General features: G+C 44.9%; 1 protein-coding gene across 3 annotated transcripts in view; it reads left to right on the top strand.

The window, feature by feature from the left end:
* The window catches only part of RAB37 (RAB37, member RAS oncogene family), a 58,723-nt gene that overhangs the window by 6,445 nt on the left and 35,350 nt on the right, over positions 1–16,928 (top strand). The window contains exon 1 of one of the 3 annotated variants that reach the window (XM_070739975.1): positions 12,778–13,005. The exons of 1 other annotated variant lie outside the window; for it this stretch is intronic. In XM_070739975.1, coding sequence (XP_070596076.1) covers positions 12,886–13,005 — 120 coding nt within the window. In that variant the 5' untranslated portion in view covers positions 12,778–12,885. Of the gene's footprint in view, positions 1–12,777; positions 13,006–16,928 lie in introns of those variants that run through there. One more of the 3 variants, XM_070739974.1, reaches the window with a different exon arrangement.

Here is a 16,928-nt window from a genome sequence, read left to right as displayed (position 1 = left end):
GTGTACTTTGTCTCCTCAATTTTATCCTTGCTCTGAGGGTGGGGGTAGGAGGAAACCCTTTTAAAGAAGTGCTGAGTGAAAGCCATCCATTACTGTCATTTCAAAGAAAACTAGAAGCCCAGAAGCAGTACTGGAAATAAATAGTGTGCTAGTTATTTTATTTATTTCATTTTTTTATTTGTCAAACATGTATAGGATAGTAATAGTTTGTATAAACATAAGTAAAAAGTAACGATAAAAGAGGACAATAGGACAGGGACGGTAGGCACAGTGGGCCCCTTAGAAATGGGAAGAGGTCAACTGTAGACAGTCTAAGGTTAAAGTTTTTGGGGTTTGGGGAGGAAACCATAGAATCAATTTTCCGCCGATGAACAGAATCTTTAAGACAAAATGCCAGAAATCCTAGGATTAAATACAGCAGGGGTCCCGAACCCACCGTCCCTGGGCCGACACTGCTCTGAGGCATGCCAGAAACAAGGCTGTACAAACAAGCGAAGCCCCATCCATGAGATGCAGACAGCTCACGAAATGACACCCTCTCGGGTCTATGGAAAAACCTCTCTCCAGAGAACTGGAACCTGGTCCCAAAAGATTGGGTGCCTCTTAAATACAGAACGCCCGGAAGATAGCAGGACCAGTCTCTGCATTACCCTTTTCATCAAGAGTGATGGACACGGGTGATGGATATGACCACATGTCCCTTTTCTTCAAAAGGATCTTTCTGAGATGAAGCTGGTTTTGGCTTATTGAGTGGAACTTGACACTGTGGACTGATGAGGAAGGTGTTATCATATCATCTGTCAACACCTTGAGACATAAGACAGGTCCGGTTTGACAGCCACAGCTCTTTGGGAAGAGAAAACTTCTTTTCTCAATGCAATTGCTTGAAAATTTATTTGCATAGTTAACCCTCTCAATCCCTCCCTTTGTTCACCCCAGCCCTACATCTTACTATGTATCTATAAAATCATCTGGAAAATTGCAAAGCGCCTCAGACCTATCAAAGATATAATTTATGGTCAGTTTTTAGAATCCAGTGAATTTATTTTTCTTGAATATTTTCCATAGCATTGTTAACAGGGACTAGAAATACAGGTTTCTTTAGCAGGGGATAGTGGAAAACCAGAGCTAAAATAAAGGGCTATGGAGACCTGGAAACATTGTTAGGGGAAAAAAACCCTTTATCTGGATATTCCATCTGCCTTGCATTTTCAGAGCAAGGAGTTTGCAGGCACCATTATTTTCTAGACAAAAGGAGAAGGAGAGGGGAAAAAACTTACTTGTTGCAGTTTTAAAATGACTACATTTCCCAATATCCTTTTTATTACAAGCACTCCCAATTCCCTTTTCTATTACTTGGTTGTTATATATGGCAATTATTTCTTAATTTATATGTAAATAAACATCTTCCCTCATGACAAGGCCAATAAAGAATGATGGAAGTTTAAACATTTGAAATCTCTGTGTGATTTCAAATCAAAAACTAGTCAAAGAGTATTCAGAGTGTGCAAACCATAATTCCTTATTGGTTGAGGTAGCACCATTTATCTCAGACAGCCGAACCACATCTATACAGATACATATGGTTTATCGTGTTACTCTCTTTTAGAGTAAGCGAAGTTATGCAAAGCACAGAAGTGTGCAAAGCAATAGACAAAAGCAGTTAAATCCAAGAAATAAGAGAAAAGGAAATCTAACTAAATCTAGTTTACATCAACATAACTTATTATAACTCCCACAGCTTTCAATTCTTGCAAACTGTCCCTTCTTACACTTCACCCATACACACCTTCATGCAGTTATTTCGTTCTTGAACTTTTCACCATTCATTTTTTGAATAGCCCTTCACATTTGCATTCCTCTCAACCCATTCATTCTTTTTTTTTGATCAAGCACTTTCATATGCTTCTTTCACCCTAGTCACTCGTTTTTCTATTCTATTCACATTCATTCTTGACTCAACCTCTTGTTTTGCAGTATCACTTTGTAGTCTCTTATTCCCACATCATTCGTATTTCTTCTAACACACTGAGCACTCTCTTCCATATAACAAAGTGGGTAGAAATGTATTCTTCTACCCCAGCATTTTCAATTACCTTGATAAACACTCATTATAGAAACATAGAAGATTGACGGCAGAAAAAGACCTCATGATCCATCTAGTCTGCCCTTATACTATTTTTAGTATTTTATCTTAGGATGGATATATGTTTATCCCAGGCATGTTTAAATTCAGTTACTGTGGATTTACCAATCACGTCCGCTGGAAGTTTGTTCCAAGGATCTACTACTCTTTCAGTAAAATAATATTTTCTCATGTTGCCTTTGATCTTTCCCCCAACTAACTTCAGATTGTGTCCCCTTGTTCTTGTGTTCACTTTCCTATTAAAAACACTTCCCTCCTGAACCTTATTTAACCCTTTGACATATTTAAATGTTTCGATCATGTCCCCCCTTTTCCTTCTGTCCTCCAGACTGTACAGATTGAGTTCATTAAGTCTTTCCTGATACATTTTATGCTTAAGACCTCCTTTATTTATATCAGATAACAAGCTATATTGTTACAAGCATTTACATTTCTTAAAATGTCTCAATTCAGTTTACATATTAAGTAATGTGCAGAAATTGAGTAAGCAATGTGCAGAAATTCATTCTTACTATCCGCAATCTCCAATAATTCATTTTGATTTTCCAGTCAAATACAATAATCTTATCCTTTGGATTGACACCCCCTCCCATCTATATATGATGAGTCCTTACCGACTTATCCAAGAATTTGGATTCAATTGAATGAAATATCCTTTTGCTTGACTTAATTAACCGACTTAGTTTGGTATTTTATATATTGGATTGTTTTCTATAATGATATATGGTTCCAATTCCAAAACTATAAAAGCAATTAAAACAATACAAGCATTTAACATAATAAAATGTATATGTACCGTAATAACTGAAAGGGTCTGGTGGCCTAGAGCAGGGGTCTCCAACCGCCGGTCCGCGGACCGGGACCGGGCCGTTGGGGGTTTTCAGCCGGTCCGCGGCGCCAGGGCCCCCTCGGCCTTTCCGCGCTGCCCACCGCCCGCCCGATTTGCCCCCTCTGCTCCTCTGCCACCTCCTGCCTTTCACCGCAGCTCCTCCCGCACCCGGAACGCACGCCCTGCCCGCCTCACATTTGCCGAGAGGACTTTCGCCCCGGGCTCTCAGCAAGGGGGCTGCATGAGAGGCGGGGCCGGCGGAAGGTGATATTCAATGTCGGGGGCGCACGGGCGGTTTTGCGCGCGCTCCCTATCTCCCTGCTAGCCCACTCGGAATACTGTATTCAAAATAAGAAAAGCCTTCGCCGGCAAAGGCTTTTCTTATTTTGAATACGTATTCCGAGTGGGCTAGCAGGGAGATAGGGAGCGCGCGCAAAACCGCCCGTGCGCCCCCGACATTGAATATCACCTTCCGCCGGCCCCGCCTCTCATGCAAACCCCCTTGCTGAGAGCCCGGGGCGAAAGTCCTCTCGGCAAATGTGAGGCGGGCAGGGCGTGCACGCGTCACCGCTGAGAAGAACGGAGAGAGAACGAGAGTGAGTGAAAGCAACAGACAGCAAGATAGAGAGAAAGTGAGAAAGAGAGAGTGAGAGAAAGGGGGGGAGAGAAAGAGATAGCAAGAGAGAGAGAACAAGAGAGAGAAAGAGCGTGAGAAACAAAACAAGAGAGAAAGAGTGAGAGAGAGAGAAAGCAAAAGAGACAGAAAGAAAACAAGAGAGAGAAAGTGAGAAGAAGAGAGAGAAAGAGGGGGAGAGAGAGAGAAAGAGAGAGGGGGGAGAGAGAGAAAGAGAGGGAGAAAGAGAGGGAAAGGGGGGAGAGATAGCAAGACAGGGAGAGAGAAAGAGAGAGGGAAAGGGGGAGAGAGGGGGGAGAGAAAGAGGAGATAAAGGAAGAGGAGAGAGAGAAAGGAAGAGAAAGAAAGAAAGAGGGATAGAAAGAGAGAGAGAGTGAGAGATGCTCAGTGAGCCTTTCTTTGAAGTTGCCTTTCTTTCTTTCTTTCTCTTTCTTTCTTTCTTGCTCTTTTTCTTTCTCTCTTTTACCTTTCCTTCCTCTATTTCTTTTCTTTCTCCTTCCTACCTTCTTCCCTCCCTCCCTCCAGTCCTTCCTCTCTTACTCTCCCCTTTCATAAGTTTCCTTGCTTCCTTCCTCTGTTCCTGTCCCTTCCCTCTTTCCTTCTTCCTTCCTTCCTTCCTTCCTTTCCTCCCTTCCTTTCCTCCCTCCATTTCTTGCTTTCCTTTTCCTTCCTCCCTTCTTTCCTCCCTCATTCCCTTCTTTCACTCCTTCCTCTCTTCCTCTCCCCTTTCACACCTTTCTTTGCTTCTTTGCACCCTTCTTCTGTTCCTGTACCTTCCCTCTTTCCTTCCTTCCTTCCCACCCTCCGTCCATTCATTCACCCATTCCTCTCTTGATCGCCCCTTTTACGGCGCCGCTGACAGCTAGCCCCCCCCCCCCCCCCCCCCCCCCCCCCCCCCCCCCCCCACCGGGCCATGGAAAACTGGTCTAGCATAAAGCCGGTCCCTGGTGCAAAAAAGGTTGGGGACCTCTGGCCTAGAGATTAAGGTGTTGGTGTCAGATTCCAAATAACACCCCCAATGTGACAGCTGGGCTTGTCCATCAGATGGTAGGCAATTTGAGTACAGCATGAGGAGGTGAATTCCTGTTCTTGTCTTAGCTCCTAACAACCTAGCAGTTTGAAAGCATGCAAATGTGAGTAGATAAATAGGTGGAAAGGTAAAATATTCCATGCATACAGTCATACTGGCCATGTGACCATGAAAATATCTTCAGACAACACTGGCTCCCTCAGCTAAGAAATCACAAAAACAAATGTATCCAGTGCAAAAAACAGGCAGATTTTACAGAACCAGAATGAAATTCCTATAATTCATAAATATACAGTATTTTACAATAGAAGTAACCAAAAGAACCAACTGGTTGCAATAAATTTATATCAAAACTACAAAAAAAGTAAAAGTTTCCCATGTATAGTTGTATCTGATTCTAGGAGGAGGTGCTCATCTCCATGTAAAGATAAAAAGAAACCTTAATCTATAATTTATTTGTTTGTTTGTTTGTTTGTTTATTTATTTATTTGATTTCTATGCCATCCCTTTCTGAAGACTCGGGGGGGGGGGCTTACAACATACAAAACAGTAAATTACAATAAAATTAATCCAATTAAATTAAAATTACATAGCTATCTAAAATCCCTAATTGTATTAAAAAAACAATCACACCCATTCGTATAGCAATCATACAATCATTCGTTGGCCAGGGGCTAAGATCTAATCAGCCCAAGCCTGAACGACATAAATGAGTCTTAAAACTCTTACGAAAGGCAAGGAGGGAGAGGGCAGTACAAGTCTTCAGGGGGAGCTGATTCCAGAGGGCAGGGGCTCCCACAGAGAAGGCTCTTCCCATAACTCCCATCAAACAACATTGTCTAGTTGAGGGGACCTGAAGAAGGCCAACTGGTGGTTGTTGGGATTTATGTGGCAGTAGACAGTTCCATAAGTAATCTCGTCCCATGCCATGTAGGGCTTCATAGGTCATAAACAACACTTTGAATTGAGTCCGTAAACCAACTGGCAGCCAATGCAGACTGTGGAGTGTTGGAGGGACATGGGCATGCCTAGACAGGTCCATGACAGCTCGCACAGCTGCGTTCTGCACAATTTGCAGTTTGCAAACACTCTTCAAAGGTAGCCCCATGTAGAGAGCATTACAGTAGTCGAACCTCAAGATGATAAGAGCATGAGTGACTGTAAGTAAAGACTCCCTGTCCAAACAGGGCCTCAACTGGTGTACCAGGCGAACCAGGCCAAACGCCCCCCCCCTTGCCACAGCCAACAGATGATGTTCCAAGGTCAGCTATGGATCGAAGAGGACACCCAAGTTGTGGACCCTCTCTAAGGGGATCAAAGGCTCCTCCCCCAGTGTGATGGATGGACAGATGGAGGTGTCCTTGGAAGGCAGAACCCACAGCCACTCCATCTTGTTGGGATTGAAGTTGAGCCTGTTAGCACCCATCCAGATCCTAACAGCCTCCAGACACTGGCACATCACTTCCACTGCTTCACTGAGTGGAAAGAGGGCGGAGATGTATAGCTGAGTATCATCAGCATACTGATGGTAACTCACCCCGTGCCCTCAGATGATCTTACCCAGAAGTTTTATGTAGATATTAAAAAGTAGGGGGGATAGGACCGACCTCTGAGAAACCCTACAAGGGAGGGACCAAGGAGTCAACCTCTGACCGCCTGCAGACACTGACTGCGACTCACCGGAGAAGTAGGAGGAGAATCACTGTAAAATGGTGCCTCCTACTCCCAACCCCTCCAGCCGGCACAGAACGATATCATGGTTGATGGTATTGAAAGCCGCTGAGAGGTCGAGAAGCACCAGGATAGAGGATAAATCCCTATCCTGAACCTTCCAGAGATCATCCATCAGCGCGACCAAAGCAGTTTCCATGCTGCAGCCGGGCCTGAATCCTGACTGTTGAGAGCCCAGATAATTGGCTTCATCCAAGGACCATTGGACCTGGAGCGACACCACCTTCTTGACAACCTTTCCCATAAAGGCAAGGTTGGAGACCGACAATAGTTATTAAATACAGCTGTGTCCAGGGAAGGCTTCTTGAGGAGGGGGCGCACAAGTGCCTCCTTGCAGGGAGCTGGAAAGGACCCCTCCCTCAAGAAAGTGTTGACAATCCCCTGGACACAGCTCCGTGTCACCTCCCTGCTGGCCGAGACCAGCCAGTAGGGACACAGATCCAACAAACAGGTGGTGGAGCTCACAGCTTCCATGGGCTTGCCCACTTCATCAGGTGTTACCAGGTCAAACTCCTCCCACACAACAGGACTAAGACGAGCCCCTGTCACCTCGACTGACTCGTTGTCAGCCAATACTGGGTTCCAATTGGAGTCAAGGTATGTCCGGATCTGAGCGATTTTATCCACGAAAAACAGATAGATTTTACAGAACCAGAAGATCAATGAACCTCCTATAATTAATAAATATATTTTACAATAGAAGTAACCAAAAGAACCACTTGGTTTCAAATAAGTAAAACAGCCAGGTTCTATTAATTTTAAACACCATTAACAATATTTGAGGTAAGATATAATCAAAATTGAACAGCAAAGGAATCTTATTGCTATATAACACTTGCACTAATAAAAAATATTGTGAAAATAACTGGGAAGATGATTTGGGATTTCAATTGGATGAATTCCAATGGATTTGTGGTATTGAACACCTATCAAACCTCAGGAAGTTATATGTAGTCTGGATCAGTCATGAAGGTAACTGATACCGTGTTTCCCCGATAGTAAGACAGTGTCTTACTTTCTTTTTACCCCCAAAAGCCCCCCTATGTCTTACTTTCGGGGTATGTCTTATATTGGAAAAAATAAGACACACCCGGCCAACCCACCTACCCGAACCCGCAACACCCGTGTCCGGTAAAAAGTAGTAGCACCCTCCCCCCCACACACAAACACACGGAGACACATCCGCATCCCCGCCTGCCCGCCCCGTCCGGAGCTGCCGGAAAGGAGGCGGGCGAAGGGGGGCGCAGCTCCGGCCACTCGCCTCGCCCGCCCACCCGGCGTCTCCGAAGCTTACCGGTCTCTGGCGGGCGCCTTTCGGCAGGAGAAGCCTTCGCCGGGCTGCTTCGCTGCTTGTTGCTGTTCCTGCTGCTCCCGCTGCTCCCGCCATGTTGCCTGTCCCGGCCGGTAAGCTTCAGAGACGCCGGGTGGGCGGGCGAGGCGAGCGGCCGGAGCTGCGCCCTCCTTCGCCCGCCTCCTTTCCAGCAGCTCCCCGTGCGCCCTTCGCCTCGAGCTCCCTCCGGAGCCTGCCACCGCCGCTGCGCTTCCTCCGCCGGCCGAGGAGTCCTCCTTATCCGCGCCGGGTTTCGAGTAAGGCTTGAAGCTGGACTTGTCCTCGGCGGGCGAGGCGGCAGCCCTGGCCGAAGCGGCACGGCTCTGGCTGCGGCACGAGCGGGAGCTCCGACTGCGCTTCCTGCGCAAGCCCAACGCCGACAAAGAGACGTCCAAAGGCGGACCCTTGAAGCTCAGCGACATCGGCGCCGAGGACAAGTCCAACTTCAAGCCTTACTCGAAACCCGGCGCGGATAAGGAGGACTCCTCGGCCGGCGTAGGAAGCGCGGCGGCGGCAGGCTCCGGAGGGAGCTTGGGCGGTGGCCGCTCCGCCGCTTCGGCCAGGGCTGCTGCCTCGCCCGCCGGGTGGCCCAAGCTCTGGGCGCAGCGCGCCACCGCCAGCTTGGGCCACCCGGCGGGCGAGGCGGCGGCCCTGGCCGAAGCGGCGGAGCGGCCACCGCCCGAGCTCCCTCCGGAGCCTGCCGCCGCCGCCGCGCTTCCTCCGCCGGCCGAGGAGTCCTCCTTATCCGCGCCGGGTTTCGAGTAAGGCTTGAAGCTGAACTTGTCCTCGGTGCCGATGTCGCTGAGCTTCAAGGGTCCGCCTTTGGACGTCTCTTTGTCGGCGTTGGGCTTGCACAGGAAGCGCAGTCGGAGCTCCCGCTCGTGCCGCAGCCAGAGCCGCGCCGCTTTGGCCAGGGCCGCCGCCTCGCCCGCCGGGTGGCCCAAGCTCTGGGTGCAGCGCACCACCGCGCACAGCTCCCTCACTTTTAGTACCGTGTTTCCCCGAAAGTAAGACATATGTCTTACTTTCGGGGTATGGCTTATATTAGCCGACCCCCCTGAAACCCCCCGTATGTCTTACAATCGGGGGGGTCTTACTATCGGGGAAACACGGTAGGTAGCTTTTCTAAAATTGCATCATATAAATCTGTTCATGCTAGGCTCATGGGGCTGAAAATAAAATACAGCTAGTGTTCGGCTTACGACCACAATTGAGCCCAAAATTTATCTTGCTAAGTGAAACATATGTTAAGTGAGTTTTGTCCAATTTTACGACAGTTCTTGCCAGGGTTGTTAAGTGAATCACTGCAGTTAACTTAGTAACATGGCTGTTAAATGAATCTGATTGAGTTTGCCTATTAGAAGGTCACAAAAGATGATCACATGACCCCGAGATACTGCAGCCATCATAAATGAGTCAGTTGCCAAGTGTCTAAATTTTGATCACATGACATGAGGAGGCTACAATGGTCATAAATCACTTTTCTCAGTGCCGTTGTAACTTTTTGATCCTTTGGATCAGAACAGTGGCATGTGTCCTTGTCATTTGGAAAATGCAAATTTCATATTAAAACAGTCTCACTGGAGCTTAAAAAACAAAGCTCCTGTTTAAAAGCTCTTTCCAAAACAAAGAAACCCCCTAGAAATCTTGAGACACTCAGCTTTCCTCCCAATGTTAAGTGTGTCTTCCCGCCACCAAATACCTACTTGGTTTAACATATGAGAAAAATCTGCTTATGTTCAGAGAGGAACAGCTGGTTTCAATGACTAAGCATTGGGGGCTCTATCAGTACCTAAAAAGAAAAGAGAAACATCAACAGACGTTAAGGAAGTTATACTTTGCAAGTCCCATGAGCAAGCTTATATCAAGGCAAAGGACCTCATTTATAATAGGTTAGATAATGAGATTATTGAAAAAAGATAATCTTTTACCATTGAGTAAATGAAAGAATTCCTGGCAGTTGCAAAATAAACAAATGCTTTTTTTGTTCCTTTCATTATATTTAATCACTGGATTTTCTCAGATTATTCAGAGATTCAGTGAAATCAGAGAATGTTTGTGGCATTTGATCTAATCTTTTTCAATATATTGTTTTATTTCCAAAACGTATGTAATTAAATTCATTTATATATACAGGCCAGAGGTCAAATTAAACAACACAAGAAAAACAACACCTTTTTTGAAGACTTGTACTGGCTAGTTTTACAAATATGTAGGTTCATTTGGTGTGGGAATTATTCAACACATTCCATCTCAGGAAGAGATTTATGGTTTTGGAAATTCCAAGAAGTTTCATAACTTTATTAAGTATGGGATGAAATCCAAAGGACTATGTGATTGTGTGTGTACGAATTTCATTGCTAAAAATGGGAGGTTTATTTTTCCAAAAAGCATGTGAGATTCCTTAGAAAGGGAACTATTCCAAGTTGCTATATGGTCCCATTTATTTAGATTTTTATCCCATCTTTATTATCGTGTAAGTAATTCAAGGCAAAAGACATATATAATACTTCTTCCTTCTCTTATTTTTCCCCACAATAAGGTAAGTTGGGCCAAGAGAGAGTGACTAGCCCAAGATCACACAGTTGGCTTCATGTCTAAAGTGGAACTAGAACTCATGATCTCCTAGTTCTTAGGCCAGAAGTTTAATCATTAAATAAACCAAACAGGCCTCCATTTTCACTTTGCTCCCGGAGGGCATTGCTACTTGGCTGAATGGAAGAAAGTACCAGAGGCACTTTCCTCATTTACTGTATTACTCATGCCTGCTTGTTTCACTTCTGCTAAAATAAAATAGGAACCTTTCTATATTTCTGCTTGCTTTGACTGGGAGACTTTGAAATAGGAAACTGAGCCTTGCAAGGATTTCTATTTTCACCACTGCAATTTGCCCCAAAATGTCAATAAGTTTTGAAGCCCAGTTTCTGGTTTCCCTGATTAATTCATTCGATGTTGATATATACCAATTTTATTTATTTATTTATTTATTACTTAGATTTGTATGCCGCCCCTATAGATTTTGCTATCTATATCAAACCAAAGTTATTTATCCATGGGAGTCCTGCTCCCACGATGAAAGCTGTCTAGCCTTAAATTATATAAACTACCGTAGTTTATAATCCAGAAGGGCAAGGGTCTCTAAACATGGCAGTTTTAAGACTTGTGGACATCAACTCCCAGAATTCCTCAGCCAGCATTGCTGGCTGAGGAATTCTGAGAGTTGAAGTCCACAAGTCTTAAAGTTGCCAAGCTTGGAGACTCCTGCAGAAGAGCATCAAAAACATTTTAGAAGTAGATTGTTGAATAGGGGTACCACAAGGAAGGTTTCTTCCTCATCCTGGACCATGCACACCCCATCCCCCATCTCATCCTCTCCGTTCAAGTGATCCCTCTCTCAGGCTGATCTCTTTTTTAAAAGCCAGTTCTCTGGCTGACCACTTTAAGACTTGTGGACTTCAAGAACCAGAACTCTGGCTCTGTTTTAGGGATCTGCTGTAGAAGAACCCACTTTGGGAAGAAACAGATTGAAAACAGCTCAGGAGAACCACGTCCAAGGGATCAGACAGAACCACTTTCCTTGAACACGTGGCAGGAAAAAATAAGGCTGACTTGACTGAAAGTGAGGGTTTTGCACAGAAACAGAAAGAGGCGCATTGCAAAGCACAAGGCAAGTTTTAAGGACTGAATTATGGTTTTTAGTACTGCCGTTCATACCGTTCCTACCGACAAGTAAATTGTGTCCAAATGAAAGCAAAGTAATTGTAATCGTAGTAATTGTAATCTTAGTATCAAGATTGTAAGGATAAATGAATACAATACTGTATTACATCTATACTTAGAAACATATATATTAAGTAATGGAATAGAATAGAATTCTTTATTGGCCATGTGTGATTGGACACACAAGGAATTTGTCTTTGGTGCATATGCTCTCGGTGTACATAAAAGAAGATACATTTGTCAAGAATCATGAGATACAACACTTAATAATTGTCATAGGGGTCAAATAAGCAATGAAGAAACAATCAATATTAGTAAAAATCTTAAGGATACAAGCAGCGGTGGTCTGCAAACTGGAACGCTAAATTGCACTCGCCACTGCAGCTCGTAAGTTCTTGTAGGACCAGTGCGATTTTGCTGCTGCACCTGTGGAGGTAGCAAAATCACCCATGGAGCCGCAGGTAAAACCTTGCTGAAACACAGGCACAATTTTGCTACCTCCACAGGTGCAGCAGCAAATCACGTTGGTCCCACAAGAACGTATGACGCAATTTAGCATTCTGGATGGTAGCCCACCGCTGGATACAAGCAACAAGTTAGTCAAACAGTCTTAAATGGGAGGAAATGGGTGATAGGAATGATGAGAAAAAACTAGTAGTAATAGTAGCGCAGACTTAATAGTTTGACAGTATTGAAGGAAATATTTGTTTAACAGAGTGATGCGTTTGGGAAAAAACTGTTCTTGTGAGGGTAGGAGTTGAAACAGTTTGTGTCCAGGATGCGAGGGGTCAGTAAATATTTTCTCTGCCCACTTTTTGACTCGTGCAGTGGAAGGCATTGGTGTTACAATAAAGGTCCTTAGAGATATACAAATTATAATGACAGTAGAAATAGATAAAAATAGTAAATAAGGGTAAATTAATAGTTCTTATATGTACCATAAAATAACCTTGAAGGTATAAATGTACGTATAAATGTTTTGTTTTTGGTTCATTTTGTATAATGTCTTTTGTATTTTCTTTTATGTATTTTTTAAAGTTTATAAACGAATACTTTAAAAAACAAAATATAAAAAACCCACACAATTCATTTCCAAGCCGCAGCCGCCTGAATTACAAACCAGGTTGTCGTGGCTATCATTCATCTATGGTTACAACCCAAACCGCTTAATTTGTCTTCAACCAAATGTGCGATGGTTGTAAACATAACAACAACAAGCGCTGATGAGAGAAGTCAAGTACGAGGCCACCGACGCCCAAGCAGGCCAAAGCGTTTCGCCCAGCTCCGGGTTCTCCATTCGGTCCGCCCCGGGCGCTCTCTCTCTCTCTCTCTCCCCCTTCCTTGAGCGCCAGAAAGGGGCGGTTCCGCGCGTGTGGGCAGGAGAGGGAGGGCCAGAAAAGCAGCGTGGCCGGAGCTCTCGAAGCTCCCCGGGCAGTTCCTGCTCCCTGCGCGGGGAGCCACCATAATGACCAGCAACGGGGCAGGCAATGAGGGCGCCCCTCCGGCCCACAACGGAGCCCCCGGCGCGCTCTCGCCGCCGGCGAAGCCTTTGTCGCTCGGCAGGAGTTACGACGTCTCCGGCAAGGTGTGAGCCTGTCCCGATCGGGCACCAGGGGGCGATAGGGAGCGTGGGGTGGGGGGGCGGGGGAGGGGGAATTTTGGCGGCTGTCATCGCGGCTGAGGCAAGGCGATCAAACGTGAAGGCTGATAGGCATAAACGCGCTTAATTGTCCTGGAAAAGAAGCCGACTGGGGAGCGGGGGGAGCGCAATACCCCTTTCGTGCTCTCCTTGCTGGCTCCCCCGCCCACCCAACGACTCCAAAAGGTTCAACTTCGCCCACGAATTTGGCAATAGCAATAAGACTTATATACCGCTTCACAGTGCTTTTGCAGCCCTCTCTAAGCTGTTTACAGATTCAGCCTATTGCTCCCAAAAATCTGGGTCCTCATTTTACCCACCTTGGAAGGATGTAAGGCTGAGTCAACCTTGGGTAAACATGGATAAGACAACCAAGGAACAGGGAAAGGGGGGGGGCAAGCCCTTTTGGCTAATTTGGAAAAAATGAGGGTTGGCTCAGATCTGCTTTCCAATGGTTATTTGGGTGAGGGGGAAAAAAACCAAGGATGTTGTTCTTTGTGTTTTAAGGACTGAATTATGGTTTTTAGTACTGCCGTTCATACCGTTCCTACCTACAGGTAAATTGTGTCCCTACTATCCTTAACAGGTGCCTAGTGAACAGAAATTCAACAGGTGGTTTCTTTAGATGGGGATGAGCACTGTTAGAGACAATACAGCTGCTGAATATATTTTTCCCCTGTCATTTACCGGTTTAGAAATAGCCCCCCCCCTTAAAGTGGAGAAGTCATTGTGGCCCTGAAAAAAGCCTTTTTTTCCCTACATCCTGTTGAATTCTTGGTTAGAACTGTACTAAGGGTCATATTGAGGTCAGTTTGAGCTCTGCCTCTGTAAACAATGCTGGTAGTCCTTGTCTTAACGACCACAATCAAGCCCAACGTTTCTGTGACTAAGTGACACAGTTAAGTGAGTTTTGCCCCCATTTTACCCCCTTTCTTGCCACAGTCATTAAGTGAATCATCGCAGCTGTTAAAGTTAGTCACACGGTTGTTAAGTGAATATGGCTCCCCCGTTGATTTCGCTTGCCAGGAGGTCAGAAAAGGTGATCACACGATCCCAGGATGCTATAACCATCATAAATGGGAGTCTAGTTACCCAGCGCCTCGACTTTGATCACGTGACCATGGGGTTACTGTAAAAGTCATAAGGGTGAAGGTAAGGTTTTTTTTCTATGCCGTGGTGAGTTTGAACGGTCACTAAATGAACTGTTGCAAGCCGAGGACTATTTGTAAACCGGATGGTGAAAGGGCTGCTGCGAGATGATCGCGGAGTTGGGTTCCCCTTTAGCAAGACCGCTTGTTAAAAATCGATGGTTAATAAACAAGCTTTGCACTGTTCTTTGCAGCAGCAGCTGTAGTTGTTGCTATTCAAACCACACTGGGAAGGAAGCAGCTAAAGCTCAAAAAGACCTCTGAGAAAGCAAGGCCAGGGTTGGGGGAAGGGTTTTGGCAAGGCAGTGAAGTGCACTTCCTCACATTCAGAGCTTGCACACAGAGATATCCTCAGCTGGGATAGGAGCTCCAGCAATCGTGCTGTAGAAACCAGGAAGAGCATTGTCACTGTCTATCGGGAACTGGAAGATACAGTGTTCTTCTATGGGTGTTTGCAAGTTATTTATTTCACTTCTATCTTGGTGTTTCCTTCTTCGGGCCATCATAAGCCTCCTTGGCATTAGTCCTGCACAATTGCCTGCTTGGTGTGGCATAAAGAACCAGCTTGCCATAAGAACACAGCTGAAGAAGTGTTGCTACAAAGCTAGCAAAGCAATTCCCTGAATATATCTTTAAGTATTTGTGGCTTTCCCATATACAGTATAAGGAATTATAATCCAGCCTTGGGTTCCAGTGCTTCCATCAGAGCTGGACAGTAGATCGGTATTCTAATCAATAGAAATATAGGTAGTCCCATGAGAATTGAAGTTTTAGATATGCTAGAATATAGATAGGTAATCTAGAATTAAATGATAGTTTTTTCAATGATAAGAAAACCACATTAACTTGATCTAGAATGACTTTTATTTTGTTATTAATAATTAAAGTCTTTATTTCTAATACCACTTACTATTATTATTACAAGGAACAGAGTTAAATTGAAAAAGAACATATGCTATCGATATGAAAATCTGCAAACAATTTAGAAATGCATAAGTTAAAACATTTAAGTAAAGAGAGAGCATGGCCTTTCTCTTTACTTAAAATATGTGTGTACAGTGTTCCCTCGATTTTCGCGGGGGATGCGTTCCGAGACCGCCCGCGAAAATTGAATTTCCGCGAACTAGAGATGCGGAAGTAAATACACTACTTTTGGCTATGAACAGTGAAAACCGTGGTATAGGGAAAAACCCGCAAAGTATTTTTTAATTAATATTTTTGAAAAACCGTGGTATAGACTTTCCGCGAAGTTCGAACCCGCGAAAATCGAGGGAACACTGTATATTCTTGTATGTAACTCATAATTGTATATTAAATTATTCCTTTTCTAATAAAATATATATATATTAAAAAAAGAAAGCAATACAGTAGTCCTTGACTTGTATTCATTTAGTAAATACACTAAAAAGTTCATTTAGTGACTGAAGTTACAATGGCATAGAAAAAAATGATTCATGACCAATTTTTCATACTTATGACCATTGCAGCAGCATCTCCATGGTTACAGGATTTACATTCAGATGCTTGACAACTGACTCATCTTTACGACGGTTGCAAGTGTCCCAGGATCATGCAATCCCCTTTTGTGATCTTCTGACAAGCAAAGTCAATAGGGAAGCCAGGTTCACTTAACAACCGGGGTACTATCTTAACAAACGCAGTGATTAACCTGTGGCAAGAAAAGTCGTAAAATGGGGCAAAACTCACTTAAGAAATTTCTGACTTAGCTGCATAAATTCTGGGGTCAACTGTGGTCGTAAGTCGAGGGCTACCTATATACATGGCGAGCAGGTGGGAGTTCCTACTCACCGCTGCTACTGGTGCAATGCCGAACCTTTTGCGGGCCAAAAATGGGGGAACCGGGTGTCACATGCATGTATGCCCACACCCATAATTCCATGGGGGGGGGGCCTGCACATGTGTGTGTGTGACTCCTCCCCGCCGCTCCCGGCACACAATGACATGCCTGTTTTTCGCTCTCCTGAGGCTTCAGAGCCTTTCTAGGATCCTGTGGAGGGCGAAAACGGCCTCCCTCCCCCCCCCCAGAGGTCCTCCAGAGGCCAGAAATGGCCCATTTTAGGTTTCAGTCCAACTGGAAGTCGACAATGGAATGTTTCCAGCTTCCAGAGGACCTCCAGGGGTGGGGAAGGCCGTTTTTGCCCTCCCAAGGCTGCTAGAAAGGCTCTGGAGATAAAAAAACGGGCCTTCCCCATCTCCTCCAGACGCTGGAAACAGCCTGTTTTCTGACTCCCAGAAGGCCCATAAATCAGCTGGCTGGCATGCGCATGCGTGCCGGACCTCAGCTTGTGTGCCCACTGGTATGGCTCTGCTTGCCACTTGAGTCACACATGCCATAAGTTTGTCATCACGGGTTTAGTGCATGAACTGTAACTGGCTGGAGATATATTATGCGTTAATATATCTCCAGCCACATCTCTCTTACAAATTGTAGGAAAGGTGAGTTTATATTACATATAGTAGTCCTCAACTTACGACTGCAATTTAGCCCAACGTTTATGTTGTTAAGCAAAACAGTTATGAAGTGAGTTTTGCCTCATTTTACGACTTTCCTTGTCACAGTTGTTAAGTGAATCTTTGCAGTTGTTAAGTTAATAACACTGTTGTTAAGTGAATCTGGCTTCCCCATTGATTCTGCTTGTTAGAAGGTCGCAAAAGGGGTCCCATGACTCTGGGACACTGCAACCATCTTAATACATGGCA

This window comes from Erythrolamprus reginae, chromosome 2 (genome assembly GCF_031021105.1).
Source record: "Erythrolamprus reginae isolate rEryReg1 chromosome 2, rEryReg1.hap1, whole genome shotgun sequence".
NCBI classification, from domain to species: Eukaryota; Metazoa; Chordata; class Lepidosauria; order Squamata; family Dipsadidae; genus Erythrolamprus; species Erythrolamprus reginae.
This window is presented reverse-complemented; position numbering and strand designations above follow the sequence as displayed.